This window comes from Onychomys torridus, chromosome 3 (assembly GCF_903995425.1).
Source record: "Onychomys torridus chromosome 3, mOncTor1.1, whole genome shotgun sequence".
NCBI lineage: Eukaryota > Metazoa > Chordata > Mammalia > Rodentia > Cricetidae > Onychomys > Onychomys torridus.
Genome location: NC_050445.1, coordinates 105,533,227 through 105,555,632, shown reverse-complemented (window position 1 = coordinate 105,555,632; position 22,406 = coordinate 105,533,227). Strand labels below are relative to the sequence as shown.

Here is a 22,406-nt window from a genome sequence, read left to right as displayed (position 1 = left end):
ACCCCCAGGCTTGAATGATATCACATCATCACAGAATCTCCAAACTGGGAAGCACTCAGACTTTGTCATGGAATCTAGCACCCCACCCAGGCCATCTAGCCTCAGCCAGTTCACTCCAGCCTTGTTGCCTACTGGCAGTCAGTGCTACCATGCCAGGCTCTCTCCCAACTTGTCCTCCTTTATGAAATGGATAAACTGTCAAACCTGCATGATCAGATTTCACTGCTGAGAGATGAGAGGTGAGCCCTGCCAACTGTCCTCTACATACTGAAGTTCCAAGGGGCTCTTCAAACCCACAAGCCACACATGCTACCCTGCTTACCGCTTTGGGGTTTTGGGTTTCGGTTTTGTTTGTTGTGCTTAGATGAATGAAACTCAAGGCTTCTCTCCATGTTTTTGGAGACGAGCTCTCTAATAGACTGAGATCTCCTAGTCTTAGCTTCCTGAGTAGCAGGGATTTGCAATCTCAGATAAATTATATCACTTCATTAAATTTTTAATGTGGTGCTAAGAATGCTGGGCCTCACACACAATGGGCAAGCTCTCTACCACTGAGCCACACCCCCAGCTCCCTCAATCAACCTCAGAATCTTTCAGTGCTAGTTAGCCTGCCTAGAACAAGATGGACCAGCCTAAATAAAAAGGCACTGTGCTTGAGATGAACCCAGAGCAGCATATTTAAGAGAAAAAGAAAACTTGAAGTTCAGAAAAGGAAAAAAAAAATAAGAGAGAATGTAAAGGTTGGGAGCTAGCTCAATGGGTGAAGAGCTTACTGTGCAAGCAGCAGGAGGACCTGAGTTTGGGTCCCCAATATTCCACCTAAAACCTGGGCACGACCAGTCAGCCCAGCAATGGAGATGTGGAAACAGGCAGATCTGGGGCTTGATGGCTAGCTAGTCTAGCTTAAATGGTTAACTTCAGATTCAGTGATGAAACCTTATCTCAGATAGATAAATAAATAAATAAATAGATAGATAGATAGATAGATAGATAGATAGATAAAATAAATAGATAAAATAAATAGATAAAGAAAGAAAGAAAGAAGTAAGGTTGGGGCTGGAGAGAGAGCTCAGCATTTAAGAGCACTTGATGCTCTTGTAGAAGACAGGGCTCCCAGCACCCACATGGTGGCTCACAACTGTCTTTAACTCCAGTTCCAGGAGATCTGATGCCCTCTTCTGGTCTCTGCAGGTGTCAGGCACTCAGGTGATGCACAGACATACATGCAGGCAGAACACCCATATACATAACATAGAAAATAAATAATAAAAAGTAAGGTGGACAGGGCTGGAGAGATGGCTCAGAGGTTAAGAGCACTACTTGCTCTTCCAAAGGTCCTGAGTTCAATTCCCAGCAACCACATGGTGGTTTACAACCATCTGTAATGAAATCTGGTGCCCTCTTCTGGTCTACAGGGTTATGTGCAGACAGAACACTGTATATATAATAAATAAATCTTAAAAAAGAAAATCTTAAAAAAAAAAAAAAAAGTAAGGTGGACAGAAATAGATGAAGATACCCAATGTCAACCTCTGACCTCCTCATGTGCACACACAGGCAAGGGAATCTGCATGCTGCACATGCACATACACATACCACACACAGGAAGAAAGAAAAAGAGGGAGGGAGGGGAGGAGGGAGGAGGTGGAGAGAATCAGTTGAGAAAGGATCTTTGGGTAGGAAAATGGAATCTTTGGCTAAGCTCCAAAACACAAATCTAAATGTTAGCAAGCCTAGAGAGAAGGAGGCCAGGGGACCACCCAATTTGACATGAAAGGGGTCACTCTGGGTTTATGAGGAGCAGAGCAACATGTCCTGAGCGAGTTCTACAGCTGGACAGACAGAAGCAAAAGTGCAGAGCAGGAAGCCCATGGCTGGCTGGGGCGGGGTGGGGGTGGGGTGGAGGTGGAGTCAAGGGCATCTGGGATTGACACTCTACTACTAGGTGTTAGTTTTATTCTGTTTCGTCTCATTCCATCAGCTGGCACATGCAGCCATCATCAGGCTGCTGGGCTACAGAACCTCTGCACCTATTCTAATAGACTGTTTCAACTCTGTGATAGCCAGATAAGCGGTCTTCACTGGTCATTCATGCACTTGGTTATTCATTCATGCACATACACATCTACTCACCAAAGAGTAACAGGCTCCAGAAACATTTGGAAATAAGAGATAACCATTGCTTTTACAAGGTCTCTAGACTTCTGGGATAAACAGATTAAAAAATAACTCTCACACCCAACAGACTCTGAGTACCACTGAGCAGAATGAACCAAATTCTGTGCCAGGGGTTGAAAACAGAGCAGATCGGACTGCATTTGACCAGCAAATGTTTTGTTTGGCCCACATGGTGTTTTACTTTGTTTTTTCTAATTAGGTGCCAACATTTAAAAATTAGGACATTTCACATTTAAAACACAGATTCCTAGCTTCTGGTAAAAATAGGAAGCTCTGCACACACCAGGCCAAATTCCTCCACAGTGGTAATTGGCAGCAGTGGAGCAGCAGCTGCCCCTTTCCTGGAGAACTGGAACTTCCCAGTTTGCCACAGTCCTTGCCACTCCCTATTGCTCTCTGACACAGATGCCAAATGCTTGGGTGCCAGTTATGCCAGCTTGTGCTGTGGGTGCTCTTTTTAATTTATTTTTTGAGAAAGCCACCATAGGGCCTTACTCTGTAGCCCAGGCTGGCCTCAAACTCAGAGATCCACCAGCCTCTGCCTCCTGAGTGCTGGGATTAAGGCATGTGCTGCCTCCACCCTGGCTGTGGGTGTTCTTATACTAGAGTGGAGAGAAAGGTAATAAAACTATGCTATTGCCCTAGTGCTGCTGAGGTTGAGGCCCAGAAACCCAGGACCAATCTGGACTACATGAGACTCTGTCTCAAAAAAATAAGACCCAAAGCACTTGTTAGTGTTTAAAATGTTATTTATTGGGCACATGTGCACTACAGAAAGCTTCTGGAGGTCAGGGGGACAACTGGTAGGAGCTGGTTCTCCCCTTTACCACGTGAGTTCTACGGATCAAATTCACAGCACTGGGCTTGGCAGCCAGCACCTTCAACTGCTGAGCAGCCTACTGCTCACCTCCAAACAGTTTTTTATTAAAATGGAAGACACTGGCAAGGTGACATGTTTCAAGCAGGGTACAGGAGAATGTCCTGCAAGTAACAGAAATTCCTTATATTTAAGATGCAAATAAGTACGGCCTATTCACATTACTTGCCTGATAGAAATTAAAGGGAGAGGCTGGAAGAACTGGCTTTGGAATAGGGCAACCTGAGCTGGCAAGCTGGCTCCACCTCGCACACACTTATCCACACTTCAGTTTCCTTGCTGGAAATGGGAGGTAATTACAGTACCTACCTCAGAGCCGCTGTGAAGAGGCAATGAGGTAGAAGACACAAAGTTCTTAGGCAATGTCTGGTCACGTCAGCATTAACTGTTACTTGTGCACGCTGCTCCAAAGAGATTCTTGAGGGATGTTTAGGATCTCAGTGTCACACATACAAAGGCTTCAGGACAGATGGAGTGGTGTGACAACAGACAGACCATCTAGGAAGATTCTGTTATTTTGTCCGCCCCCCACCCCCCACCCCGGAGCTGAGGACCGAACTCAGGGCCTTTCGCTTGCTAGGCAAACGCTCTACAATTGAGCTAAATCCCCAACTACTCTAGAAAGATTCTGAGTCAGGCCAAGAACTATTCAATATGTCAGAATTTCCCAAAATGTGTTCCTGGCTGATGAATTTTGGTGACAAAAGAAGAGTATACATCAAATAGCACTGAATTTTAAGATAGCAAAGTTGTTGTATTGCCATCCTCCTTTATAAAACATTTTTTACTCTCCATTATTTATTTTGGTTTTCGAGACAGGGTTCCTCTGTATAACAGCACTGGCTGTCCTGGAACTCACACGCTATAGACCAGGCTGGCCTCCAACTCACAGAGATTCATCTGCCTCTGCATCCTACGGACTAAAGGCATGTGTGTACATCTGTGGGGTACACATGCCATGGCACTGGTGTGGAGGTCCGAGGACAAGTTTGTAGAGCTGGTCCTCTCCTTCCATCAGGTGTCACTGGGCAGCAAGTGCCTTTACCCGATGAGGTATTTTCCCAATCCAATTTCTTCTGTTTTTTGAGACTGGGTCTCACAGAGCCCAGGTTGGCCCTGAACTCATTATGCAGCTGAGAATGATCTTGAACTCCCAATCCTCCTGCTTCCTCCCCTAGAGGTGCTGGGATTGCAGGCTTGGGCCCAGCTTTCTTTCCATCCATTTTCAAACTATTTTTATTTCTCTGTGCATAATGTATGTGTACGTCAGTATATAAACGTGCATGAATATGCAGTTGTGTGCATGTGATCTGCAGAGGTTAGAGGGCATCAGGTGTCCTCCTCTTCCTTAACCTGGAGCCACCTCTCCCCAGGTAAGCTGATGGCTAGCAAACCCGGTCAATCATCCTGTCTTAATTCCCCTCTGTAGCAGCATGACAGGCTTGCACAGGACTCTACCTGTCCTTTATGTAGGTGCTGGGATCAGAACTCTCTGGTCTTCATGCTTGTGCAGGAAGTACTTGCTCTAAACTACTACGCCCCTTTTCAAACTTTCTAATCAGGAGAATGTCTTTATGTGATGCTTATCCCACATGTCTCTCTGACCTTAATGGGAATGTCCCACTTGTGACACCGTAGACCAGATGGAAACACTCCCTTTTAACAGTACCTAAATGCAAGTTACTCACACTGCTGTTTGTTCCTACTTAAACGTTTTAGTTATTGCACTTGGGACAAGGGTATTGATTTTTCATATATGGGATAATTTTCTGCATAAAACCATGTCTAAACAAAAGTGAGGCAGGCTGAACATGGGGAGGCAGAAGCAGATCTCTGTGAGTTCAATGCCAGCTTGGTCAACATAATGAGCTGCAGGCCAGCCAGAGCTTTAAAGTGAGATTTTTTTTCTAAAAAAAAAAAAAAAAAAAAGTGAAGAAACTTTAAAAATGTCAGGTAACCAAAATTTGGGCACTTGGAAGATGATCAATGGTTAGGAAGCTGAGAAAACACTGTGGTGGGTGAGCGAAGTCGGGACGGGCTTTTGAAAAGGGTTTTGAGAAGAGAGAAGCAACACTGGATGGTGACAATGAATAGACGCTCCAGCAGATCGCCCCCCGCGGGTGGTCCCCAAGCCCCCTCCAGGAACTCGGTTTCTCTTTCCATTGCAGCATCAGAGCGCTCGGCCAGGCCGCAGGCCCGTTGCCATGGCAACACGCCCGTTCCCGCCGCCTCCCCCGCCATCCCCGAGCTTCCCGCTCCTCACCACTGCTCCGCTTTGTCTCTCCACGTCAACACGGCCCTCATCGCCTCTTCCCTCACGCCTCGGGCCCCTCCTCCCAGCCTCGGCAGCAACAGGCTTCTCTCCGCAAACCACTTCGGCTACCTGCGCTACCCTTGGCAACGCACATGCGCAATGAGCCGTGCGTGAGTTCGCAGAGCTCCCAGTGCGCATGTCCAAAAGGGAGCCGGGCTCCGCGGCAGAAGCGCCGAGCGTGCGGGGAGGGGGGGGGGGGGGACGCAGGAGGCGGAAGCGGAAGTATGACACTCGCGACGGGTCATGGAAGATGGGTGGGGCGGGGCGTCTCGTCGGCGGAGGGTGTGATTGGCGGGGCCCTGGCCATGGCGCCTGCAGCTCAAGCGGCGGCGGGAAAGCCGCTGTGCGGACTGACGGGTTCTCCTGTCAGTCTGTGGATTCCGCCCAGTGTTTTGAACTGTGTTTCACTCCGCCTCTCGACCTGGAGCTGCGGCTGCGGCCCGGTGGACCAGAGCAGCAGGGATGGAGAGCCCAAACCTTGGGGACCGCTTAGCCCCCTCCATCACCCTCAGAGAGAGCCTAGTTCCAGACCCGCCTGGGGACCTCTGGCAAGTTGATAACCCCTCTCGAGCCTCAGTTTCACCATCTGTAAAATGGGAGCAGGGGAATCGCTCTTGTGTGCGTCTTTCTAACCTTCAACCCAAGGCGACGGACACCTGGAATTGTCGCCCCTGTGGGAACGACCTTGGGTGTGCGCGATTCCTTGGCCGAATTGACTGGGGAGCTTGGAGGACAAGGGAGGTTTTGTGATTGATGCAAGCAGTTAGCCTGGGTCGGAAGGGCCTAGGAAGAGGTGGGGGCAGAAGGTACGTTCTGCACCCGTGAGCGCCTCAGAAACGGTCATGTGAAAAGTCACAGAGGAAGCTACTGTTGTGTCGGGGCTAAAAAGACCCACCTATTTGCATGTCTCAAAACCTGGCCGCCCAAAACAATTTTAAGGTCTGGGCATTTAACTAATTTGGTAGTGTTTACCTAGTATACAGTAAGCCGCGGGCAGCACTGAATACCCGGCTTGGTGGCGCAGGCCTGTGGAGGCAGGAGGATCAGAAGTTGAAGATGAGTCTCTGGTACGTGGTGGGTTCAAGGCCAGCCTGGGGTGCATAAAATCCTGTCTCAAAAGCAAACAACAGCAACAAAACCTTTTTTTTTTTTATTCCTTTTACAGATAGAGGAAGGAGATTTTGAGCTCCAAGTGCCTTTCTCTTGGAAGCTCAGCCTCTAGCTAATGGCAGAGCTGGCTTTTCCACCCAGTTTACTAACCTAAGTTTGTGGTGATTCCCCCAGGTTTCAGTTGTCTCCCTCTGTAAGATCCTTCTAGCTGGTAGTGAACCCCAAATTCCAATCAGAGTGCTGTGGTTCCAACTGTGTGTAGAGTCACCAGTTCTTAGTTTTCCTGTTTGTAGGAAGCAGACTGGGTTAAATGGTCTCCCTAGGGACTTTTGTTTTAAGATTTACTTTATTTACGGGTGTCTTTGTATGTGTACACAGGTGTTGGTGGAGACCAGGGGAGGGTGTCAGATTCACTGGAGCTAGAGTCGCAGGCTGTTAGGGGCTGCCTGACGTGAGTGTGGGAACTGAATCTGGGGTCCTCTGGAGTATTCACTTGTAACCACTGAGCCGTTTCTCCAGACCCTCACCTTTTAGAATGTATAGTTTAGTGATTAAAATACACTGTACTCACCTGGGAGAGAAGGCTCAGAGGTTAAGAGCACTGGCTGCTCTTCCAGAGGTCCTGAGTTCAATTCCCAGCAACCACATGGTGGCTCTTCTGGCCTGCAGGCATACATGCAGGCAGAACACTGTATACATAATGAATAAATCTTTTTAAAAACTACACTGTACTCGAGGCTGGAGAGAGCTCGGTTGTTAGGAGCATGGAATGCTCCTCCATAGTGTTGGGGATACCCCCTGGAACTGCCCTCTCCAAACCCAGCCCTCAAGGCGCCAAGCAGGAGTTCCTCTCCTGGAGGGTATTTAAGGCCCACCAGCCTCACGGTTTTCCCTCCTGGTTTCTTTTCCCCTGGGACCACCCGGGAATATTCTGCTCAGATTAAAACCTGGACTTTAATTCGGCCTGGTCTGATTTATTGTATCAGTGGAGAAACCCAATATCGGGGTATGGAAACTTTTCACTTAGGACCTGAGTTTGGTTCCCAGCACCCATGGCCCATGCTCACAACCACCTGTAACTCAGCTCCAGGAGATCCCCCTCTGGCCTCAAGCCTGCATGAATGTGGTGCACATAAATAAAGTCCTTTAAAGGAGAGAGCAGTACACTGCACTGAAGGTTTTGTAAGGACTCCCCATCCCATAATAGAATGGAGAAGTATTAGGCCACAGTTCTGTAGGCCTGGGTTCTGGTATCAGTTCTGCAAGTGATTGGATTTCATTATCACACAATTTCTCAATAAGAGTAAATTTTAGAGCTGGGCGGTGGTGGCGCACGCCTGTAATCCCAGCACTCGGGAGGCAGAGGAAGGTGGATCTCTGTGAGTTTGAGGTCAGCCTGGTCTACAAAGCTAGTCCAGGACAGCCACCAAAACTACAAAGAAACCCTGTCTTGAAAAATCAAAAAAAAAAAAAAAAAAAGAGTTAAGTTTTAACTTCAAAAAGTGATGAGAATCAAGATGGAAAGATTTGGAAGTTCTTACCAGAAGTCATGTGCCTTTTGGGAGGGTTACACTGTTTTATGAAAGTGGTAGGTATTGTTCCTCAAAAATGCACATATATGTGAAAATGTTCCCCTCACTTGTTTGCAGATGAGAGGGTTGATCCATTTAAGCAATTCTGCTGATCTCAGGTGAATGCCAGCTGTTATCAGAAACCTTTATGGTAGCCCTATTAAATGATTACCAAAAAATAAAAAAATTAGCAGGCATCTTCAACTGTTACTGTGCAGAGATTTTTTTTTTTTTTTTTTTTTTGAGACGGTTCCTCTGTAGCCCTGGCTGACCTGGAACTCACTCTGTAGCCCAGGCTGGCCTCGAACTCACAGAAATCTGCCTGACTGCCTCCCAAATGCTGGGATTACAGGCGTGTGGACTCCTAGCATTTAAAAAACCCATGCTGGAGGACAGGTAGCTAGCTGTCAGAGATGGGAAGACATGGCACAAGACTAGCTCGCTGACTTTAATCTCACCCACCATGGTCTGGGTATTTTCTGTAGTCCTGAATTGCTGCGGTTGAGATTGGGTAAGCGGAGGAAAATAATTTTGAATGAGGTCATCACTTGGGCTTTGTTTTTCCAGCAAGGAAGATGTTACCGTCAGGCTGGGAAGAGTGGAAGACAGGAAGGAACTGGTGATAGGCAGTGAGTGTAGCTCCCTTCTCCAAGAGCCGGCTGCTTCTGCTCAGCATGGCAGTACTGTGGTAACAGAATGCCGTGGGCCCGAAACGTGTGGATGGGAAAGGGTTGTGAAGCAAAGGCTCGCTGGGAAAACTGCAGGAAGACATGACGTATACTTTATCAGGTAAGCACTTGGGAAATGAAAGGACAGCCGAGTGGTTTTTGTCATTAATGGGAAAGGTTAGGAAGAACGTTAGGTTGATGGGCTGGGGAATGGCTCAGGATAAGGCACTTGCCAAGCAAGTATGAGGACCTGAGTTCGGATCCCCAGAACCGATCTAAAAAGCTGAGTGGGTGTGGCAGCTGCCTGTAATCCGAGTCCTCAGAAAGCTAGAGTAGCTGGAATTGGTGAGCTCTGGGTTCAGTGAGAAACACTATCTCAAAGTGGAGAGTGAGCAAAGATACGTAATTCTAACTTTCACATGTGTAGACACACTCGTGAAAACACTCGTGCATACACTATACTCACATAAAAAACTTATTGTAAAACCATTATTGTTCCTTGGGTGTCACTGGTTAGTTTTATCAAGTGATTTGGGGACAGTCACATAAACATTGTTGATCCTGCTCTTAATGGCTAATGATACATTTGGATTTAAGCTATATTTGAATGTTGATTTTATGTTATCATAGAGGAATCCATTGAAAAGGGCCATTTATCACTTTTTGTTACTTTAAAATGGCAAACATCTTTGGCGACATTTAGAAACAGTTAACTGGAAATTTGAAATGTGGTGCAGTTCTTTTTAAAAGTCTCTCCTATTTACTAGCCTAAGTTTCCTTTAATTTCATTTTTTTTTGTTGTTGTTCAGCCCACAAGGACTGAAGTTCAGGTCGAAGCGTTCACTTGCTAATTATCTTCTCAAAAATGGAGAGACTTTTCTTAAGCCTGAAGATTTTGACTTTACTGTACCATCTAAAGGGGGCATCAGGTCAGGTTATAAAGACCAAAGCTTGGCAGCTCTGACTTCCCAGCAGCCAGAGGAAAGTGACATTTCAAGCCGGAACCTCAGGACGCGAAGCAAGCGGAAAACAGATGTGTTGCCTCCACCAAGTGGTAATTCAGAGTCTCCAGGCAGCAGCAGCAGGCTGTCTCACTCTGGCCATTTGAAAGACGAGGGCATCCGTGATGCTAACTCCGGAACGAGGAGAAAGCCCAAACGGAAGGCGGCTGCTTCCGAAGGAATTGGAAGTGAGAAAACCAAACAAAGGTGTAGGAAGAGTCTCTCAGATTCTGCTCGAAGTAACAGAAAAAAAGAATCTGCGGTTCAGAAAGCAGAAGCTGAAAGTGAGCTGGTTCCACAGGAATGTCAGCTCAACAGAACCCTCTACCCGGCCGATGCCTGTGTAAACCAAGAGACTGTCAGCCAGGCTGAAGAGGAAAAGCCACCAAGTCCAGGATCAGACCTTCATTCCACCCAAGTAACTTCTGGCATCACAGACAAACTGCATTCAACGGAAGATGCAGGTGATGCGAAGCGCGAGCAGACTGTTTTAGAATTGGAGGAAATCAGATCGAAGGGAGACCTAGACGGGGAGGCGCATTTGCATATCGACGTTTTAGAGAGTAGCTCTGAAATGCCCAGCTGCTCACAAGCCAAGAAACACTTTACTTCTGAGACGTTTCGAGGTACTTGGCACATGAAAGTGCTGTTAACTGTGTGGTGATCAGTTTACCCTCTTGGAGCTTGTATTCCTTGCCTGGATATGGTTGAGATAGGGAGTATAGTGAAGAGGAGCCACGTGCCAGTTATGTTCTCCCAGTTAATCCCAGTATCTGCCCTCTTAAGCGAGTTTTGGGCACACAGTTTCATATAACCCAGGCTAGCCTGGGTCTCACTGTGTAACTGAAGACAACTTTGAAACTGTATCCTCTTGCCTCTGCCTCATGGGTGCTGGGATTAAAGGCATGTGTCACGATGCTGCTTTTTTAATGCAATGCTTGGCATGAGATCCAGAACCTAATGCATGGTAGGCAAGCATTTTAGCAACTGAGCCACATCTCTATCCCCTAACTGATCTTTGAGCTAGCTGGTCACCAAGCCCTTAATTATGGCAGAGAGGGAATCGGCTGGCTACAGCCAGGATGCCCAGCAAAGGAAGACTGTGGTTGTCATGGCTGCTACACCTCTCCTGGGCAGCAGCTGGGAGGTGGCGCTTGCCCCACTTGCCACCCTCTTTCTAGACAGCAATCTTAAGACTGTAAGGAAAATTAAAAGGCTTCTTTGTGAAGTATGTAGGTAAGACTCTTTTATACAAAACTGACCAAGAGCAGTCAGCATCCTCCTACCCCTCTTGTACTGCTGATGTGTGACTCCAATTTAATTTCATCTATATCACAGTCTTTTCATCTTCTGTTACAGCCTGATGCTTCTCTAAAAGGCCTAGGAGCTCTCAATAATTCAAAAGTATAATTGCTCAGTTCATGTATTATTTGTACTGTGCTCTTCACACAGAGTCCAGGGCCTGGCAGTTTTGCCTGTACAATGCCTTAGTGAATAATAGATAAAAAGATCCGAGCAGCTTTGGGTTATTCATTATGCCATAACAGCATAATGAATAACTCCTTTAAAGGAGAATGGTAATTTTAATTTTGCTGAGACTCCTTTGGGGAAACAGCCTACACAGATTGGTGGAACCAGGGTAACACTTGATTTCTGCTTTCAATCCCATCCTTAATGGTGCATCTTCTCTGTGCTGGTATTGCTCTGTGCTGGGATCTTTAACAGGAAATGGCCACATATATCTAGAGAATGAATAAGAATTCCTCAATGTATGTCCTTTGAGCATCCTAAAGAAAGCATTGGAGCCGGGCGTTGGTGGTACACGCCTTTAATCCCAGCACTCGGGAGGCAGAGCCAGGTGGATCTCTGTGAGTTCAAGGCCAGCCTGGTCTACAAAACGAGTTCCAGGAAAGGCGCAAAGCTACACAGAGAAATCCTGTCTCAAAAAACAAAAAAAAAAACAAAAACCAAAAAACAGAAAGCATTGGATCATATGGATTTACCGCTGTCATAATGGGCAGGTTAAATGTTAGAAGCATCCTCCCTTAACTAATATGGACATATTCAACTCATCCTATACTGAAGATTAGTTCTCGGTGTAAGAGGAAGTACCATTGGGTTACTAGGTGCCTCGTGGAACAATAATTCCCTGGCTAGAAGTATCAGGCCAACAGGTAGTAAAGGAGGCTGGGTAGTTATGAATGGGAATCCATGAAAAACCTCAACTTTCCATAAGATCAGCTTCCTTTGTTCTGTTTCGTAGTTTCTTCTGGGCTTTACAGAAGACGCTGACATCATTATGTGGAGACTTGGATATTTGCTGCGGTGTTTAGTCAGCCCCAGTATCATTTTCTGGCAACTATTTCATTATTAAGCCTTAGTTTCTGAAAAGTTAAGGAATAACCCTAACTAGTCCCATTTTTCACATCAAGACAAAAGAAGGCAGCTGGAGAGATGGCTCAGCAGTTAAGAGCACTTCCTGCTCTTCCAGAGGACAGTTCAGTTCCCAGCACCCATGTCAGGTAGCTCCTAACTCCTAACTCCAGCTCCACGGGATATGATGCCCTCTACCGGCCTCCACAGGTACCCACACGTAAATTAAAGACTATTATAAGGTAGCGGAGTATGGTATTACATGTCTATAATCCCACTACTTGGGAGTCAGGTGTAGAAAGGTCAGGAGTTCAGGACCATCCTCAGCTACATGGCAAATTTGAAGTGAGCCTGGACACTGTCTCAAAACAATAACAAAATAATTGTGAGGTAAAAATGGGAAGTGAAAAAAGATGTTTTACAATATACAAATGTAAGAAAGATATTATTAACTGATACTCAGAGGGTGTGGTTAAAGGGAGTATTAAGTATGACCATTTAAAATAAATGACAGTTGTAGACACTTGAAAGGTCTTAGTGCCATTGGCTAAGATTTTGACTTTGTATTGTGTGGGTGGCTGGGTGGGTGTGAATGCCACATATGTGTGGGCACTCACAGAGACCAAAATATGTTATTAGGTCCCCAGAGCTGGAGTTACAGGCAGGTGTGAGCCACTCAACACTGGTACTAGAAACTGAACTCTGGCCCTCTGGAGGAGCAGCAGGCGCTCTGAGCTGCTGAGCCATCTCCAGACCCTCGTTTTGTTTTTTTTTGTTTGTTTGTTTTTGAGACAGAAGCTTGCTGTGTAGCCCAGGTTAGCCTTGAGCTTACATCTCTTCCTCGGCCTCTCCTGTGTTCTGCCTTTTTGGTAAATACAACTGCAGAACCTTTCAAAGGCACATAAAATTATAGAAGAAAAGAAAAATTACCACTTCTAACAACCACTGTACCATCTTAAGCCTATTCTCAATATCTCTGTGTGTGTGCATACATACACATATGAATCCATGTTTATAAAATTAGGATCACATGTAGAATCTTGACTTTTTTTTCATTTAGAAATAAATGTCAATGGGAAAATATTCATGATAGAGTCTCAAAACATTTTAATGACCACATCATACAGATATATTAGGATAGTCATACTGCTGCAGTTTTTCCATACTGTGAGCTGGCCGTGTAAATCACAGGACAGCGAAGGACTGGATCTCCAGTGTAACTCTCAGACTAGCTATGTGACCTGGGGCTTAGTTAGCTGCTTGTGCCTCAATCTCCTTATAGATCAAGTGGAGATAAATAATGCCCAGCTGACAGGGTATTAGTAGAATTAGAGTACTGTATGGAAGTGTTTATTATGTAGCCCAGGCTAAACTCAAACTCTATACTCTCCTGCCTCACCCTTCCATAAACCATAGACTCTCTAAAATGTTTTTCTTTTCAGAAGACAGCATCCCACGAACTCAAGTAGAAAAAAGGAAAACAAGCCTGTATTTTTCCAGCAAGTACAACAAAGAAGGTACCTACCCTTCCCCAAGTGGTTTGGGGCTTCCAAGTCTTTCATGAGTACAACTCTGACACCCCTATGTTTTCATAGCTCTTAGCCCCCCAAGACGAAAAGCCTTCAAGAAATGGACTCCTCCTCGGTCACCTTTTAACCTTGTTCAAGAAACACTTTTCCATGATCCGTGGAAGCTCCTCATCGCGACCATATTTCTCAATCGGACCTCAGGTTTGTGAGGTATTGTCATCTGTGTCCTGGTGAGAAAAGAGAGAACTAAACTGGTTAAGAGGCCCAGGTTCAAGGTCCATTTTGAGTTCTTGATGTTGGACAACGCCTTTCCCTTCCAGCCCGCAAAGCTCTTCACCTATGGGAACTTTAGGCTGGATGACAGCCCACATCCTTTGTAATACTGATTCCCTACATCTAGATTAGCTTTGGTCATCAGTGAAGGAGCAGTTCATATTTTCCCACCCTCTATCCTTCTTAGAAGCTCTCTGTGTTCATCGAATGCTTATGGTGGTTATCTAGTGATCTGATTATTTGAAAAATAGGCCAGTTTCGGTATAATTTGGACTAGTAACCAAGTAGATTAACAGTGTTGGTACTTGGCTCTGTAGGTTGGTACTGGTTCAGGTAGTGATTTGACAGTAGTTAAACAAGCAAGGATGGGGATATAGGTCATTAGAGCCCTTGCCCAGCATGCACCAGTACCTGAATTCCATTTCCAGAGCCACAAACAGTAGTAAGAAAGCCGCTGCCTGAAGTTCCTAGATGAAAAACTACCTGGACACGAAGTCAGCCTTTCCCAAGACATGTCTGCCATTGTTTGCTTCCCAGGCAAGATGGCTATCCCTGTGCTTTGGGAGTTTCTAGAGAAGTACCCTTCAGCTGAGGTGGCCCGAACCGCCGACTGGAGGGATGTGTCAGAACTTCTTAAGCCTCTTGGTCTCTACGATCTCCGTGCAAAAACCATCATCAAGTTTTCAGGTATATTTCCCTAGCCCCAAAGGAAGAAACAAATTGTGCCCACTGAAGGCAGCCACACCTTAAACTTTAATGCCCTTGGATGCTCTATTAATTGAGGTCATTTAGCTCAAGCACGGAAGACATTTAAAGCAGCCTGCTTGCCCTACACCACAGACTCCTGCTGACCCAAACCATAAATCTTTGCCCAACACTGAAGTAGCCCTGTGCACAGATAAGCAGGAAGTCATTTCCTCTGACTAGTTAGCAAAGCATAAGAGAGTGGTTAGGAGGAAGCAGGTGCTAAGGGTGCGGCTCCAGAGGGAGGGGTCATCCCGCCCCATTACAAGTCTTCCTGGAGGCTGACCACATGTGTGGGGTATGTGTCTTCAGATGAATACCTGACAAAGCAGTGGAGGTATCCGATTGAGCTTCATGGGATTGGTAAATATGGCAACGACTCCTACCGGATCTTTTGTGTCAATGAATGGAAGCAGGTAAGCCCACCGCCAGCCATCACATATCCATCACATTTGCCTCTAGGGCAAAATAAGTCCACCAGTATGCCTAGATGTATGAGACAGGCCCTGCTGTAGTCCCAACCAGATTTGCCCTCAGTTCAAGGAGCAACAGGGGCATGAGGTTATGAACTGTTGGAGAGACTCCTCGGGTGCTACCCAAGTCCCTTTGTTGTGGCCTCTGACTGACTTGAGCAGTCTGTCACACTCCTGACCCTGTTGCGGTGTTTTCCATCCATGTCTGTCTCTAACACTGACGGGGTTTCTTCCTGTTAAAAGGAGCCCCTAGTGCTGGGAAGAGATGGCTTGGCTGGTAAAGCGCTTGCCCTGGAGAACAAATTCAGATCCCCAGAACTTACATAAAAGCCAGGCATGGCGGCATGCAAGTGCAGTCCCAGCACTGTGGGGGCAGAAACAGGAGGGCCCTGGAAGCTTCTGGAGAGCCCTAAGCTCCTAGACCAGGTAGCCTGGCCTGTGTGGTGAAGTTCCAGGCCTGTGAGAGACCCTTTCTCAAACAAAAAGTGGAAGGTGGGCCAGGGACATGGCTTAGCAGGTAAACGTGTTTGCTGCATGAGCCTGGCAGCCTGAGCTCCATCCCTGGAACCCACACAAAGGTGGAAGTAAAGAACTGACTCTAGGGCTGGAGAGATGGCTCAGAGGTTAAGAACACTGGTTTTTCTTCCAGAGGTCCTGAGTTCGATTCCCAGCGACCACATGGTGGCTCACAGCCATCTGTAATGAGATCTGGTGCCCTCTTCTGACCCGCAGGCATACATACCCGCAGGCAGAACAATGTATACATAATAAAATAAATTAAAAAAAAAAAAAAGAACTGACTCTAAAAAGTTGTATTCTGAGGGGCTGGAGAGATGGCTCAGCAGTTAAGAGCATTGACTGCTATTCCAGAGGACCCTGGTTCAATTCCCAGATCCCACATGGCAGCTTACAGCTATCTGTGACTCCAGTTCCAGGGGACCCAACACCAACAGCAAAACACCAATGCATATAAAATAAAAATAAAAGATTTTTTAAAAATGTACTCTGGGGTTGGGGATTTGGCTCAGTGATAGAGCGCAAGGCCCTGGGTTCGACCCTCAGCTCAAAAAAAAAAAAAAAATGTACTCTGACTTTCATAGACATGCCTCTTAGGCACAACTAATAAAATTTTAACTTTTTTCTGAAGGTAGAAGGCACCTGAGTCCTCTGACCTCACACATGCACAGGCATAAATACCTGTGCACATATACCAAACACAGGATCCTCCACAGGAGAGCAAATGTTGGGACATAGAATGTCTAATTGTCAGGTTTCTCCTCCTGTCTCATACTGGAGTGTGGCATCTATTCCACTACCCATTCTGTTGGTGCCCAGAACTGGTGCACTCTGATGGCAGCCTGGCAGCGGGAGGATGTCCTGGCACACTGCCCTTTCCCCAACATAGTAAATCAGTGCGGTCTGGAGAAAGCAGTCCTCCTTCAGCACCAGGGCCATCCATTTGGCGTCCCAGGGTCTGTCACTTCCGAAAGCTGGGTGCCCATCTTGACTCTTGTTACTCCCCTGCTCTAGCTCTGCACTTGTTCTGAACTGGAAGGTACTTTGTAGACAATGCAGGATTTCTGTCGTATGCAGTATAATTGTAGTCATAGTTGTACTGGGTTCAGGTTCCCTGTATGGCAGGTACATTATGATAAACTCCCTCACCAGACCTTTAAGTGTGTGTTGCATTTCTTCCAGGTGCACCCGGAAGACCACAAGTTAAATAAATACCATGACTGGCTTTGGGAAAATCATGAAAAATTAAATCTGTCTTAAAGCTGCCTGTTTGAAGTTTCCTATACATTGCTTTGTGCTTCCATTTCCACGAGCCCTGTGGGATACAGCAAGCTCCCTTCCCAGGCACGTGGATCTTCTTCAGTCTGTTAGAAGTCAGTGTGTGTCTTAAGCCTTGCTACAAGTAGATCCTTGTCACTGAGTGGTATAGACATATTTTGAATTTGAAAAAGTAATTGTTGGGTAACAATCCTAAAAGTGTGTTCAGTTTTTCCAGTGATGAACAATGCATTGCTGCTCACAGCCAGTTGTCAGCACTCCTGCTGAGGAAAGGCTAAACGTGTATTCTCTTCCTGTACGAAGTGATATTAGGGTGTACAGTTGTCATTTGAAGAAAGAACCTGCCATTCTTATGGATATCGCAGCGTTACGGGCATTTACCTCCTAAGAAATGACCAAATAAAAACTAAATTGAGGGCTGGAGAGATGGCTCAGCAGTTAAGAGCACTGCTTGTTCTTCCAAAGGTCCTGAGTTCAATTCCCAGCAACCACTGGTGCCTCACAACCATCTGTAATGAGATTTTGCGCCCTCTTCTGGCCTGCAGCAATACATGCAGACAGAACACTGTATACATTAATAAATAAAAACTAAATTGATAACACATAGTGGTACATACCTGTAATCCCAGCACTCGGGAGACTAAGACAGGAGGATGGAAAATTGAGAGCCAGCCTGTACTACATAGAGAGAGGCTGTCTCAAAAAACAAACAAGGCAGGGCAGTGAAGTGGCTTAGTAAATAAAGTCACTTGCTGCTAAGCCTTAGGATCTGAATCCTATCCCTGGACCCAACACCTGTGGATTGACTTCTGACCTTCACTTGAACTCACACATACATATTACATACATACATAATTTTTTCTCTATTTATTAAGAGATTTTCTATTCATTTTACATACCAACCACAGAATCCCCTCTCCTCCCTCCTCCTGCGCCCCAGCCTTCCCTCCCAACCCATCCCCCATTTCCACCTCCTCCAAGGCAAGGTCTCCCATGGGGAGTCAGCAGAGCCTGGTACATTCAGTTGAGGCAGGTCCAAGCCCCTCCTCCCTGCACCAAGGCTGAGCAATGTGTCTCAGCATAGGCCCTAGGTTCCAAAAAGCCAGCTCATGCACCAGGAATGGTCCCAATCCCACTGCCTAGGGCCCCCTAAACAGTTTAAGCTAAACAACTATCTCACCTATCCAAAGGGCCTAGTCCAGTACTATGGGGGCTCCTCAATTCATTCATTTCCACTAGTTTGGTTGGTCATCTCTGTCCATTTTCACATAGGGGATGAGAACATAGGGGAACGGGAGGTTTGAGCTGGAACAGGGACAGAGTGGGAGAGCAAGGAAAGAGATACCATGGTAAATGAAGACATCATGGGAATAGGGAGAAACAGTACTAGGGAAGTTCCCAGGAATCCACAAGGATGACTCCATAGACTACTGGCAGTAGTCGAGAGGGTGCCTGAACTGGCCTACTCTGGTGATCGGATGGCTGAATATCCTGTCATGATAGAGCCCTCATCCAGTAACTGATGGAAGCAGATGCAGAGATCCATGTCTGGGTGCCAGGCTGAGCTCCAGGCCTCCAATTGATGAGAGAGAGGAGGGATTCTATGAGCAAAGGACATATTTTTTTTTTTTAAGAAATAGTCTGGAGAGAGATGGCTCAGTGATTTAGTATGCTTGCTGATCTTGCAAAGGACCTGAGTTCAGTTTTCAGCATCTTCATCAGGCAGCTCACACCTGCCTTTAATAACAGCTCCTAGGGACCTGACACCCTCTCCTGACTTCATTGGGTACCTTAGCACACGTGGCATATATGTGCATCTACATTTAAAAAAAAAAAAAAAAGAACTAACAAAAATTAAGGCCTGATTACTAAACACTATTTTAAGATAGAATTTGAAAATTAAATTATAATCTCTCCCTCCTCAAAGCAAGCACTCAAAATGCCTAATATTGCATTCCATTTTTCTTTTCTTTTTGGGTTTGGTTTTTGTTTGTTTGTTTGTTTGAGTGTGTCTTGTTTTTTCTTTTTTTGTTTTTTTTCAAGACAGGGTTTCTTTGTGTAGTTTTGATGCCTGTCCTGGATCTTGCTCTATAGATCAGGCTGGTCTCGAACTCACAGAGATCTACCTGACTCTGCCTTCCGAGTGCTGGGATTAAAGGTGTGCACCACCACTGCCCAGCCAGCCCATTTTTCATTAACAAAATATACCCTAGTATATCAGTAACAAAGGTCCAACCATGCCTGTCATGGTGAACACTACTATAATCCTAATCCTTGGGAGTCTAGAGAGGATTATGATCAAGTTCAAGGCCAACCTGGGCTACATTGTAGTTTCTAGGACAATGTGGGCTACATGGTGAGACCATGTCTCAAAAAAAACCCTAAAGGTCCACCAGTGGCACAGTAAGAAAATAAACAGAGGGCTGGAGAGATGGCTCAGAGGTTAAGAGCACTGACTACTCTTCCAGAGGTCCTGAGTTCAATTCCCAGCAACCACATGGTGGCTCACAACCATCTGTAATGAGATCTGGTGCCCTCTTCTGTATACATAATAAATAAATCTTAAAAAAAGAAAAGAAAAGGGGTACTGGGGAGCATATGTAAAATCCCAGCTGTGGTAGTATTGTGTTCCCCAAAATGTTGTGCACCCTAATAAACTTATCTGGGGTCAGAGAACAGAACAGCTACTAGATACAGAGGCCAGAAAATGGTGGCACACATGCCTTTAATCCTAGCATTCCAGAGGCAGAAATCCATCTGGATCTCTGTGAGTTCAAGTCCACATTGGAAACAGCCAGGCATGGTGACATATGACTTTAATCCCAGGGAGTGACAGCAGAAAGCAGAAAGGTATATAAGGGGTGAAGACCAGAAACTAGAAGCTTTTAGCTGGTTAAGCTTCAGGCTTTTGAGAAGGAGTTCAGCTGAGACCCATTCGGATGAGGACTCAGAGGCTTCCAGTCTGAGGAAACAGGATCAGCTGAGGAACTGGCAAGGTGAGGTAGCTGTGGCTTGTTCTGCTTCTCTGATCTTCCAGCATTCACCCCAATAACTGGCCTCAGGTTTGAATTTATTAATAAGTACCTTTAAGATTCATGCTACACCCAGCACTGGGGATACTGAGGCAGGAGGGTTGCTGTGAATTCAAGGCAGCCTGGCTTATGTGAGTGAGGGCAGCCTTGGCTATGCATCAGAACTCCATATCAAAAAACATAAATTAAACTTGTTAAATAAAAGCTATATTTGGAGAAGTGGCTGGTTATCCTGTTTAGTGGAATTCTTTGGTTTTTTTTGAGAAAGGGTTTCTTTGTGTAGCCTAGGATGCCCTAGAACTAGCTCTGTAGACCAGGCCAGCTTCAAACTCACAGAGATCTGCCTGTCTCTGCCTCCCAAATGCTGGGATTAAAGGTGTGTGCCACCACCGTCCATCCCTGATTAATGGAATGCTTCAAATCTGATATACAAATAGGTTTCACAGTACATTAGGTAATTAATAAAAATATTGTTATTAAAAAGGAAGGTCCTGCCAGGCAGTGGTGGTGCACGTCTTTAATCCCAGCACTCAGGAGGCAGAGGCGGGTGGATCTCTGTGAATCTGAAGCCAGCCTGGGCTACAGAATGAGTTCCAGCAAAGGCGCCAAAGCTACACAGAGAAACCCTGTCTCGGGGGAAAAAAAAAAAAAAGGAAGTTCCTTTGGTATCATGTGTTCTTGGCCACTCCATTGGCTCTTAGGAACTGTGATTTGACCTTAGCATCCCTGTGAGGATGTGAACATCTTATCTGCCTGTGGCTCCATTGCAACTCCCTTAACCCTGATCCTTTGTGTAATCTCATCTCCTCTCCCAGTTAAGAAGGGACCGTTTTATGTTTAATGCCATTTCCATGACAGGTGGTGTAGTATCATGGTTCTAACCTCGAAGCATTTGCCTTAGAAATCACCAAATGAAGTCCTGAGTTATTAAGTCTTAATTGCCAATTGTCATTCTAGGGTTTAGTTTGAAAATTAAGTCGAATGCAGGCAAAGTAGACCAACTGTCAGGAAGCTGATTATCGTGGGATAGCATGTGCACAGGCAGATGTGCTATGATGCAAGCTAATTGATTTTCCCCTCTGGTGCACACGCAGCAGCTGTTAGGGAGGGATGCTGGGGCTGGAGAGAGGACTTGGCGGTAACCGAGGAGTCAGGTTCAGTTCCCAGCATCTCCATGAAGGATCACAGTTCCAGGGGATCTGTTGCCCTCCTTTGGCACCAGGCACCTAAGTAGTGTGCATTCATACATGGAAATAAGTACATATAAAATGTAAAGAGAGATGCAGTCTGACCAAAGGACAGGAAAGCTGGCCACACCTCCCCTTCCACTTCACAATAACCCATCACATTTTCACAGACATCACAGCAGCACACACAAGTGCAGAGCCCTGGGCTGAGGAGAGGCAGGATGAAAAGGCTCTGCAGAGATCTCCCAGGACGAGAAAACGGTGTAAACAGTAATGGAAGAGAAGAAAAGGGGTAAGTGTGAGCATGGACAGACACACAAGCAGCTCAGTATGGAGAAATCTTGGCATCACTGGGCCACAGCTAAGGCTAGGTAGTGCAGCAAAATCCCCAAACGTCAGCTAGGAGGTAAGGCAGGCTGCAGGGCAAGGCCACTTACAGGCCCCCCTTCCCCTGTCACCACAGAGAGGAGCTCTGCCTGGCTGGTTGCTGGAGGTCCAGGCCTGACTCTCCCCTCTCAGCAGCTAAGATCACTGGGTCTCCATGTCTTTCCTCGTATCTCAGGGAAATCCTGTGGCCTTCTTCTCATGGTTTTGTAAATGTTTAGAGGAAGATGTTATGTCTGCTGAAGGTGGGTCCCAGCACAGAGAACTTGTTCAAATGTTGATCTTTGTTTTCTGACATACAGTTTAGAAATGATGGTTTTAGGGTCAGAGACATAGTTCAACAGTTGTGTTTGCCTGGCATGCACAAAGCCTAGAGCTCAGGCCCAGCAGTACAAAATAATTTTGTTATTTGAGACAGAATCTTTCTGTGTGGACCAGGCTGGCCTCCAACTCACAGAGATCCTCCTGTGTGCCACCATACCTGGCCAAAATAAGATTTTTAAGTGTTCAGTTAAGTAGTTTTTGTTTTGTTTTTAGCAAATCTAAAGTACCACACAGTCACTATCTCTAGCTAGTTCCAGGACATTCCGGTCACCCAAAAGGAAACCCCATTCTAGTTAAGAGTTAATCCTTTCTCCCCATTCATCCCTAGTCACCAGGAGCTGACCATTTCATAGAAATCAAACCATACAGTGTGAAGCTTCTGAGTGGCTTCTTTCATTAACTGGAGTCCTCCATGTAGCATGTGGCAGTTCTTCAAGTGCTTTTGCATGAACACCCCATATTTCACCTATAGGTGGACATTTCAAAGGTTTATTATTAGGACTGGTTCCCAGCCTTTGGTTTTGATTTATTATTATTATTATTATTATTATTATTATTATTATTATTTTATTAG

General features: G+C 45.9%; 2 protein-coding genes across 10 annotated transcripts in view; one reads left to right on the top strand and one right to left on the bottom strand.

Moving 5' to 3' along the window:
* Ift122 (intraflagellar transport 122) overlaps window positions 1-5,497 on the bottom strand; it is a 70,215-nt gene extending 64,718 nt beyond the window's left edge. For 2 of the 4 annotated variants that reach the window (XM_036180717.1, XM_036180718.1), the window contains exon 1: window positions 5,319-5,497. In XM_036180717.1, coding sequence (XP_036036610.1) covers window positions 5,319-5,359 — 41 coding nt within the window. In that variant the 5' untranslated portion in view covers window positions 5,360-5,497. The remainder of the gene's footprint in view (window positions 1-5,318) is intronic. The other 2 variants (XM_036180721.1, XM_036180719.1) reach the window with 2 other exon arrangements.
* Window positions 5,498-5,651: 154 nt separating this feature from the next.
* Mbd4 (methyl-CpG binding domain 4, DNA glycosylase) lies at window positions 5,652-17,344 on the top strand. 6 transcript variants are annotated; one of them, XM_036181495.1, is made up of 8 exons: window positions 5,652-5,917; window positions 8,618-8,839; window positions 9,528-10,183; window positions 13,538-13,609; window positions 13,688-13,822; window positions 14,432-14,581; window positions 14,951-15,054; window positions 16,810-17,344. In XM_036181495.1, the coding sequence occupies exons 1-8, from the start codon at window positions 5,832-5,834 to the stop codon at window positions 16,885-16,887; spliced, it is 1,503 nt and encodes a 500-aa protein (XP_036037388.1). In that variant the 5' UTR covers window positions 5,652-5,831; the 3' UTR covers window positions 16,888-17,344. The 6 variants fall into 6 exon arrangements, with proteins under 6 accessions (XP_036037388.1, XP_036037387.1, XP_036037384.1 ...); XM_036181494.1 differs by having other exon boundaries at window positions 13,535-13,609; XM_036181491.1 differs by having other exon boundaries at window positions 9,528-10,345.
* Window positions 17,345-22,406: the final 5,062 nt, after the last annotated feature.